The sequence below is a fragment of the Polypterus senegalus genome, chromosome 11 (genome assembly GCF_016835505.1).
Source record: "Polypterus senegalus isolate Bchr_013 chromosome 11, ASM1683550v1, whole genome shotgun sequence".
In the NCBI taxonomy this organism is placed as follows: Eukaryota; Metazoa; Chordata; class Cladistia; order Polypteriformes; family Polypteridae; genus Polypterus; species Polypterus senegalus.
In genome coordinates, this window is record NC_053164.1 from 48,093,562 (window position 1) to 48,104,495 (window position 10,934).

General features: G+C 38.3%; 1 protein-coding gene across 1 annotated transcript in view; it reads left to right on the forward strand.

The window, feature by feature from the left end:
- arid5a (AT rich interactive domain 5A (MRF1-like)) overlaps positions 1-9,963 on the forward strand; it is a 46,697-nt gene extending 36,734 nt beyond the window's left edge. Inside the window, exons 3-7 of the mRNA XM_039768550.1 lie at positions 2,212-2,386; positions 3,761-3,813; positions 6,443-6,540; positions 7,131-7,302; positions 7,454-9,963. Of these exons, the coding sequence (XP_039624484.1) occupies positions 2,212-2,386; positions 3,761-3,813; positions 6,443-6,540; positions 7,131-7,302; positions 7,454-9,013 (2,058 nt within the window). The 3' untranslated portion in view covers positions 9,014-9,963. The remainder of the gene's footprint in view (positions 1-2,211; positions 2,387-3,760; positions 3,814-6,442; positions 6,541-7,130; positions 7,303-7,453) is intronic.
- Positions 9,964-10,934: the final 971 nt, after the last annotated feature.

Below are 10,934 nucleotides of genomic sequence, written 5' to 3' on the forward strand. Positions count from 1 at the left end.
TCAGAAATAGAACATCATACCAAGAGTCAAACATGGTGGTGGTAGTGTGATGGTCTGGGGCTGCTTTGCTGCTTCAGGATTTGGACTTGGACGACTTGCTGTGATTGATAGAAACATTATTACTGTTCTCTACCAAAAAATCACTGAAGGAGAATATCCGGCCATCAGTTTGTGACCTCAAGCTGAAGCACATTTGGGTTGTGCACCAGGGCAACGATCAAAAACACACCAGCAGTCCACCTCTGAATGGCTAAAAAAAACCAAAATGAAGGTTTTGGAGTGGCCTATTCAAAGTCCAGACTTGAATCCAGTTGAGATGCTGTGACATGACCTTAAAAAAGAGGTTCATGCTCGGAAACCCTCTAGTGTGACTGAATTGAAACAATCCTGCAAAGAAGAGTGGGCCAAAATTCCTCCACGGCGATGTGAAAGACTCATTGCCAGTTATTGCAAACGCTTGATTGCAGTTGTTGCTGCTAAGGGTGGCACAACTAGTTAATAGGTTTAGGGGCAATTACTTTTTCACATAGGGCCATGTAGGTTTGGATAGTTTATTTTCTTTAATAAGTAAAATCATCAGTTAAAAACTGCATACTGTACATATACATACACATACATAGGTCAAGTTTCCCTAATCTGAAAAGTTTTCAGCACCAAGATGACATCACCTATTTTCCCTCTAATTTTTTTTTCTGCTGAGTGGATGTGAACAACAAATGTGCAGATTTTGAATGGATTTATTCACTCTGAAATGGAAGGAGTAGTCCTCCGTGAAGCACCACAAAGCTAGGACACACAGTTGATAACCTGTGTTGGGGTACCTCTTGAAGCACTGAGCACCATGAAGCACCATCACTTAATTGACTATTGTGGAATCCTCTGTGAAGTGCCATGATGCTGATTAGTTTTCGTGCAGGGGGATTTCAGAGTTATGTGTTATTTGAATTTCACTGTTTGCAGTTAACAAAAACAGCTTCAGTCTCTCTAGTTGCCGTTATTGTAATATGAGTTCAGTCAACTGCTCCGATTACTTTAGGAAAAACAGACACTTCTTTAAATTGCCTTTTTATATTACCATTTTTCTATGTATGCAAAAACATATGTTTTATGTATATACACCGACACCATGAGAAAACTGAATGTAGGGTCGGTCAGTTAAAGGCTTCCATCACAGCATGCATGATGGACTGAAGGCTGACCGAGATACTTCTGACCTGTTTGCCAGTTCAAGATATAGTCTGTACATCTTATTCATCACTTTTGAAGTTTAATATGTTTATAATGTAAGGACAAACTATAGTAGTTGCTCACTGATATGGATTATTATATGCATGAGTCATCATTTAGCTGGTTTGCATTTACCTACTTGATCAAGGGTGTTGCCAAGATATCTCATTATGTATATGCAAAATTCAAATTTCAATTCCAATTCTAATTGGCTCCAGCAGATCCCCGTGATCCTGTAGTTAGGATATAACGGGTTGGATAATGGATGGATATATATACAGGTATATATATATATTCATATCATCCGTAGTCTGAGTCTCGATCTGATTGTATGGGTGGTTACCTACCAGGTAATGCATGTGGTTGGCTAACCACCCATACAATCAGATCGAGACTCAGACTACAGATGCTATGAATGTGATTACTCCGATCTCCAGACTGTCAAATAAACAAACCACACGCTGTGGCGCAGCGTAAAGGGACTTCGTCTCTGATGCTGACGTCCAAGGTTTGATTCCCGCGAGGGGTGCAGTGGAATGTGTACACCTGATGAGCCCAAATTAGGGTGAAACATGTATTATGTACTCTTTGCATTATTTGACGGTAAACTATGTAATATATACACACTGTAGTCATCTTCTATTTTAGTATTATGTTTTAATTTTGTTTCCTGATTAAAATCATACACTTTTTAATGTTGCTATGTCAAATTAAAAAGGAATGTTGAATTGGGGTTCAGCTTGCTCAGCTGAATTAGACAATTGCATAAAATATTACGTTTCATTTCCTATTAAATATTTATAATTATGATAGATACATTTAAGGGTCAATTGTTGCACATTTCAGCACATATCATTGGCAGAGTATGGACAAAAATTAATAAACTTTATTTGTATAGTGCATTTTTCTCATAGTAAACTAACATATTAACTATTTGCCCATATTCAATTGATAATACTGTGCTATCATTTTTTTCTCATTCAGGCAAATTCAGAGGCTGAATTTTCAGACCAAGCAGAAGGTACTGTTGTGAAAGAGGTAGCAGGGCAGTCAGAGATGAAGGACCAGGAGGAGAAAACCTTTATGGCTAACCTCTACACGTTCATGAAGGAAAGAAGTACACCTATAGAAAGGATCCCTCACCTGGGCTTTAAACAAAGTAATTGTACACATCTTTCAAACATCAATAATATTTCTTGTAAATGTTTTCAAGTGCTTGTTTGAAGTAAATATGGGAATTAATATGTTCAAAGAAAATGTGTGCCCAATTAATTTTTAGATTTTCCATACCTCTTATGCTATTTCAAAACACCTGAAAAATACTGAATACATGCAACAGGATACATAGTAAAATTTTAATTTTTCAAGGAAAACTGCTTTACCTTAAACTGTCCTCTGGTCAGAATCCATGCTTTTAAGTGTTGAAGGTAGCAAAATAGAATTTACAACTGCATTAATTTCCAAGAAGAGCAGTGAGCAACTGGGTGGTGCTATAGCACCATTGTTAGAGCTGTTGCTTTACTGCACCAAGAACCTTAATTTGAATCACAGGCCATCCACTGCCTATCTGGAATGACATTATGCTTTTGCCTTGAAGCTTTAAGGTACAGAATTCGCACTGAAAGAAAATCAGACATATATAATATTGTTTGTGCTGTATCATGAAACGGAAATAGGATGTAATATTTCATGCACTTAATATAAGTAATAAATATAAACTGATGGTACTAAGCGATCAAAGCTTAGAAAATTTTAATATTTTATAAAAGTTAAGTTAGATAGTCATTGTAACCCTAAAATTGGATTTAACAGTAAAGAAAATGGGTGGATGGATTAAGTAAGTAGTTTCATTGTTCTCAATAACATGGGAATTTTCAGCTTATATTTATTAAAACATACTGCCAGAAAGTTTTGGAAAACAGATTATTATAAAGCAGTCTACTTTTTTTTAGTAGATGTTTATTCAAGAGAAATGTGGATTTGTTGCGATTTGAACAGGAATATGTAATCTATTTTTCCACTTCATTATAAAGTATCATACCTTGTATTTGATTTTCTTGGAATATTTTCAAAGAGGGGTGACAAAGAAGCACAGTGATTATTATAGTTCCCTTTTTCTACAATTTATTTCACAAGTACTCTGATTTTAACTCTCAGTCTAAAGATATACACATTAGGTTGACTGATAAATATAAACTGGGTAGCTATGAGTATACATTATGTGACTGACCAATCTAAGTTGTGTAAGTGTAATCTTTGATGGATTGTCATCCTTTCTAATACTGGTTTCTGCTTTGTACTTTATAAGTTTCTGTGATCCTGCAAGTTCAGAAAATAGACTGATTTATAGTATATTTCCAGCCTTTCAACAATATGTCATTCTTTACATTTTCAATTACAGTACATATAACAAGAATGCAATTTCTGGTAGATGACACTGAATGCCAGGGGCTTATCATGTCAAACAGTGTAAAAATAAATGTATCATCTGATGGTTTTGGAGTCCTAACAGGGTATATTTTGTGTGTTGCAGTCAACCTCTGGAGTATATACAAGGCAGTAGAGAAAATGGGAGGCTACGACTCAGTAAGTACTATTTAAAAGCACTCAAACAATACTGTGTAAGTGGCACTGCTAAGTACAGTACTGTATATACACTATTATTAATATTTTTTTTTTATTAATGTTATAAAATCAGTGTTGTGTCCTATGGTTAGTGTTTAGCATGGCCTCAGTTTTTATTCCATGTAACTGAGAGCTCAAAGCTCAAAACATTAATTTTTTACTGTACTGTATAACAAAGCAGAAATACTTAAAGCAACACAGGTGAATATCATGTATGCCAAAAGAAGAAGACAAAGAGAAAACATTTGCGTGCTAATTTGCAGGTATTTGAAAAGACCTAGATAGGCCTCCTGTGGAAAGCTGAATCTGAAATACTTTTTTTCTCTTAAACCCAAAGTAGCATTTAACATTCATGCTTATCCTTTATTTGCCATCTGCGACATATTCACTTGCAGAGACAGAGGTGAGCACATGACCATAATGCTCAAGATCATGGAGACTGCCGAGTGTACAAATAAAAAGACTCACTACACCAACTCATTCGTCATTGTCTGACTCAAATGCTTCTTACAGCATTTTTTCTCAGTCCTAACACCTGCTTTATGAGAAATAGCGGGATGCTAGGCTTAAGGTTGCCCATGTCCTACGCAAATGGTTGGTTAGCACTGAGTGCCCACTTGGATCTTTTGAAGAGGACGAATGACAAGTCTTTGTAAATGATTTTTCATTAAAGTAATTAATGACAAATATTGTCAAGGTTTTGTCTTCAAATGTGAACTATCACTTAGAAGTGCAATTTTGTACGTGATTGGCTCAAGAATAACCAATATATACACAAGGCTGAAAATTTACATCATTTTGCACTTCTAATTTACCCCACCAGAGGTAGGATTTCTTGATCTGTACCAAAGACATAATTTCGCAAGACAGATGATTTATTACATTATGTGTCCAAGACATATTCTACACTGGGTGTGACGAGGATAGACAGGATTAGAAATGAGTACATTAGAGGGTCTGCTCAAGTTGCATGGTTGGGAGACAAAGTCAGAGAGGCGAGATTGTGTTGGTTTGGACATGTGCAGAGGAGAGATGCTGAGTATATTAGGAGAAGGATGCCAAGGATAGAGCTGCCAGGCAAGAGAAAAAGAAGAAGGCCTAAGCGAAGGTTTATGGATGTGGTGAGAGAGGACATGCAGGTGATGGGTGTAACAGAACAAGATACAGAGGACAGAAGATGATCTGCTGTGGCAACCCCTAATGACAGCAGCCAAAAGAAGAAGAAGATGTTATTGATTACGCTTGTTGGGTTTTATATACTGTATATATTGAGCCCATGTGGGATGTTCTTAGTAAAGAGTTGTACTATATTTTTGGATTTAGATTTTTGGTTTAGCAGATTAGGTTTTGATAGCATTGGATTGCTTCTTTTTTTAATTTGTAGCTTATTTGGAGATTTTGGTTTGTTTTTGGGATATTTTCTTTATTAAATTTTATTTATAAATAAATATTGTTTAATTATTTAATAGACTCTAATAGGTCTTTTTAAAGCATTCAGGCATTGTTGGAGTTTAAAGGCCTAGTTCTAGCAGGTAAACCTCTAATAAAATTAAAAGGGCACAGACTTCAGAAAACATTTTTCTTTAAGTACTAATATGTAGCCAATTGTTTCATTTCACTAGCAGAATTACAGCACCAGTATGTCTTAGCTGACTTTCATACAAGCCTTGCTTCCCTAGTTGTGTGGGCTGTGGTCAAAAAGAACTAAACTTCTGACCTTTACCCATTTTTACATGCTCCACATAGTCTTTACCCTGCCACTCCATGACCTCTCTGTGTGCTCAGAACTGATCTAGTTTTGAAGATACATTTTGAAAAGAGGGACAATGTCATATTCATCTCCTAGTAACCTCTACATTAAGTTAAGTTTTGTCATCTTTTACCTAATACCTGTAGACCTCGACCATTTAAAAACAATTTAGACTAAAAAAAAACCTTCTTTATTTCCTCTTCACTCTTTTCAGATTTTTTTTACTAATTTTACCCATTCAATAGAGCTGCCATCAGAACACTTATCATCCACCCTTTTGGGATCACATTTGCAGTTTTTTTTATTTAGAGCTACTTTAAAAAGAGAGTTTACTGGCCTCTTGGGAAAGCTTTCAGTTCAGCCATGTTTCACTGCAGCCAGAATTATGCATCCAGAAAGTAGAATTAGCTCAGGTACCAGGTGTACAGCTTTGGGTTGGACTAGAAGACTAATTATACCTGTGTCTCAGCAAATGGGAATATGCTGAGGGTGGCAGAACTAGAACTGAGTAGTCCGTTTATCTCTGTCTTCAGTATTCTGTTCCACAGGGATCTGTTTTCTGCTTTGCCAGCGTGTGATGTTCAGCATCAGCTTTGGAAGCTTAGTGCAGAACTCGCACTGTAATACTAATGTCAGAGACGTTTTCAGAACTGAGACAGTTTTTCCTTAAAAGCAAGATTGGAGAACTGAGGTATATTTTGGAATTAGATCAGAAGGCTGACATAATGAGCCTAATAATTTATTTGCCATTTCAAATGTAATAGAAATCCCTTAATGTGCAGAACTCTAGTGATTATTTTTCTGAACTGTTTACTCACCTTTGCTTGTCATTACCCACAGGTAACTGCTCGTCGCTTGTGGAAGAATGTGTATGATGAGCTAGGAGGAAGTCCGGGAAGCACCAGCGCAGCAACATGCACACGACGCCACTATGAAAAGTAAGAACTGAGGCTTATCCCACTCTTGGACAACAGTTGTACATAAAATCTGCTCAACAGCTTATACAATAGTTCCATGTAAACTGACTACCTGCTTACTTATTTTATAAATTGAAGACTGACCAACAGGTAAGACAGCTGTTTAAGGGTAGACTGAACAACAGATGTGTCATTTGTTAAGCTGGTGCGAAGTCTGGTATTTACTGGAAGACTGAAACATGGCTAGACATGTTTTAATTGGGACACTGACCAGCTGCTCAGTCAGCTATTTAATATTTGAACCAGCAGCTTGATCAGTTAAGCAAAACACTAAGAGCAGCTGATTTTGGTACTTAATGGTATACTGACAAACAGTTGGGCAAGTTGTTTGCTGGGAAGTAAATAACCCCTTCAGCAGACTGAATGACAGCATCAGTTTGGTCACCTCTGTGATTTATTCAACCTCCAATTACTGTATCAGCGTAATTCAGAGAAACATGGACCAGCAGTTAAGCTTGCTAATTTTTGGAAAGCTGTTCATGATTTGATTATTGCATTTTTTTAGTGGTAGACTGAGTTTCTGATGCCACTTGACTCTTCTTTTAATGAAGGCTGGTTTTGCCATATGAACGCTGGCTGAGGGGTGAAGAGGACAAACCTCTGCCTCCCACTAAACCCCGCAAATACCAGACCACACCCAAAGAGGTAAAGGGTATGAAGACAGAGGTGAAAAAGAAGAAAGACCAGCAAGAGAAGAATTACAAAGCCAGTGATGGTGATAAGGTACATTTCCTTTCTTAAATACTGGATGTTTCTCTTCCAAGATCTGAATATCTGTTATACAAACATATTATCTTATGAACAATTGGACAGGAAATTGTGAAATCTGTATGCAATCTAATATCTACATGATGTTTATTTGATTGGTCCCTAGATGCAAGAGATAAAGGAAGATCACCCAAGGTGTGAATATAGGATCTGCTTGCATAGTTCCCATGGGTCAGCTCAGCTGAAAACACAGGACAGTCTTGGTCCTAATGGATCACACAACCAGAAAGAGATGGAGGATGCAACAAATGTGAGACTTCATGATGAATGCGAAAGTTCACTCAAGAATAAACATGCAGGCATTTGTCCACTTCCTGCTGGCTCTCAGAATTGCCAGTCAGGCATTTCCTACCCAAGCTCACAGCCAATCAAAAGTTTAGTGTCCAGTTTCCAATCTAAATGCAGCCATGGAGCAGGAATTTCACCTCTTGTGAAGAAGAAGCTTGCAGCCCAAGCAAGTAGTGCCAGCTCCTTTAATTCCCTGCAGGAGGAAGCTGTGGAAAAGGGGGTTGACAGCCAGCGATTGTGTTCTAGCCCAGAGGATGACACTGGGAGACCGTCTGTTATTCACCACACTCAACTTCCAGAGCATCCCGGGCCAACAGACTCAAGCCGGACCTCAGAAGATGGATCACCAATACCTGCTTCCTCACCAAGTCTGTCATTGTGTTCTTCCTCGGAGGATTCCTTTTCTCAGCCAGAGGATAACAAGATAACACCAGAAAGATCTCGCCCGTCAGCATACATTGGTAGTTTTACATCAGTGCCATTTGCTAATGGTGTCTACAAACCCCTAAGTCATTATCCAAGTAAAGAACATCCCAGCTACCTACAGCTCCCAAAGACCTATCTGGATGATACATCTTACAAGACTGCAGGTAGCAGGACCTGTGCACAGTCAGACTCAGGTTCTCTTATCTCACGAGAGCAAGCAACAGACATGTCCTTGCCCCGAAGTGCCTGGAGTAGAGGCGGGAAAGAGCAACACAGGATACCCTCACCCAAATGCAACCATCAGGCAGCTTCTTCTTCAACTTGTAGTCCTAAAGCCTGCTGGGTACCTCCAATGCCTCTATCCAGTTTCACCAAGGTGAAACCAAAAGCTGGTGAAGCTACTGCCTATAGCTTTCTGTCAGGAGGTGCAATAGCTCATCAGGGCTTCAAACTACATGAAATGCAGAAACGAGCTTTGGAGGATCCAGACCCTGCTGCAACATTTACAAAAAAGTTCAAAGTAGTGCCTCCTTTGCCGAAAAACTCTGTAAACATGAAGGACAAATTAGAACCTGGAATCGTTAAGCCATTTGCCACTCACAAACTGGTGCAGCCACAGGCCAGCCTTGCCCTCCCAGCTCTGCTTCCTTGCTATGACCATGCTAGACCAATGGCCTCAACTTACTCATTGGAGCAACTGAAAAACTTCTCTTTGCTGTCTCCTCCTCCCAACCCTTATGTGTACCCTTCACTGCCAGCCCATGTGGCCCTACCTGCTTCTGCGTCTCAGCTCCCAGAGTCAGTCTACCACTACATTGGCGCCACTCCATTCATCCCCCAGTATGAAGCCAGCCGCCGTTCCCGTCTCTACTCCATCCCCCTTTGCTTTTCTCAAGCAGGTTATGCTTTACCTAGTTTGCACCAGATGTACCCAAACACTAAACTGTCCTAAGCCTGCCTGCTGTACTTCAGATGAGCAGCTGTAACTGTGTAACCAAGCAGGTCCACAAAAGGCCAAAAAACTTGAGGGATCTCCTCTGTCCAAGACAATGGTGCTGCTATTTTGTTGTTAATTTTTATTTTCCACAGTTTTTCTGAATAGAGTTACTGTTACTGATTGCAGGAAACATTGAAACCAATCAGACTGAGTATCAGACTGAAAGCCTTCAGGGAGAATAAAGTCTTTACTATGCAGACTGCTTACTGTTCTTGTTACTGTATTTGGGTTTCTTTGCTTTTACAAGAAAAGCATTCCTCACAAATCTCCGTATCGCCTCGTTGGCCCACTTCAGGAGGATCTGTCCCCCACGCAGTCACCTGGAGCATTTCGTTCTCTCAGCTAAATGTGATGCCACAGGCAGGAAACACAGCCATTTCCCAGTGAGCTGTGATGATTCACCAAGAAGGAAAAACAAACTAACTCATTTACATTAAGTGACTTATTCATTCTGGGGAAAACCTTGCTGCACGTTTTATTTATTATAAAATATACTCTTGCATTTCTAATTTAAATATTGAGTCAGTTCCTTTTTTGGAAGGAAAAATACAAATGGTTAAAAATAAATTATGGAAAGGTTGGATTCTTTTGAGTTTTTTTTTCTTTGATATACTAGTGGCAGTGGAAAAAACCTTTTAAAGGCCTTTGTCTTTCCCAGTAAGGTGTAATAATTCAACTTGACTTGAGGTTTGGGTGTGCAATGTGTTCAATACAGTATGTGGCTCTTAAAATAATATATACCTATACTGTATATTTTATTTTATAGCAATAAAGTGAACCTGACTTTTATATTTTAATATGTTAATACTGTATCATCTATTCTGTTTCATAAAAAATGTCGCCATTGATTTTGTAACTGCTATAAGATACTATGTATATTTGAAAGAGAAAAGTGAGGAGGTTTTACCAGTTATATATTTTTCATATAAGATTAAAAAAATTAAGTTTTGTATGTATTTGCTATGATTTGTCTTAAATATTTTAAATTAGGTCTGTAAAAATGAGTTTATACATAGGTGTCATTTTAGGCAGCTTTTTCTTCATTTGACAGTGTATTTCAGATTATTTCATACTCTTTAAGCTTTTATGTATTCAATGCAGAGTCGCAATGAAGCAGAGTATGAAAAAACTAAACAAAAAAGACTGTCCAAGAATGACTTCTAGTGGCCAGTATTGGCAATACCTCAAAGTTTCTGTGTGATACTTGGTACCATCCTAAAGAATTTAAGGTGCCATGTATAGGGTGGTCCAGATCTAATTATGCAATTTTCATTACGCTATAACCTATTAAGTTTATTACATAGAAAATCACTGGAAAAATCCCAGACCATGGAGAAGTGTGTGAACTGACAACATGGCGCACCACACTGGAATCGTCCCTGCATAAATCAGAGTCATCCAGACGATCTTGATCAGCATAATTAGATCTGGACCACCTTGTACTGCAAGTCCTGGATCCCTTGTTATACTGCATTTGTTGGTACATTTTTAGTTAACAATTTCAAGAACAATTGATACCTGCCACTTGCATTACGCTGCACTTGGATGGTAGCGACACATTGAGGTACCAAGGTGCCACAATCCAGGTTGTTGAGTCTGTCATGTTGTAACCTTTATTTTGCTGATCCCTACAGTGCATATACAGTATTTTTAAAAGAAACTTACTGAGTTATAATGCCACGCCAACTACTGGCATCACAAGTGGACATACAGTAGCTGTCTAATGTGCTCTACATGTTCTGCTTCAAGCCCATCTCCTCCTAGGCTGCTGAGTCTTTCCTTCCAGTAACGTTAATAAAGCTGAACTCTGGATCATTAAAAGAGGCAGTACGTGTTATACGTAAAATGGGCACTGTAAGCATTATTGGTTCCTTCT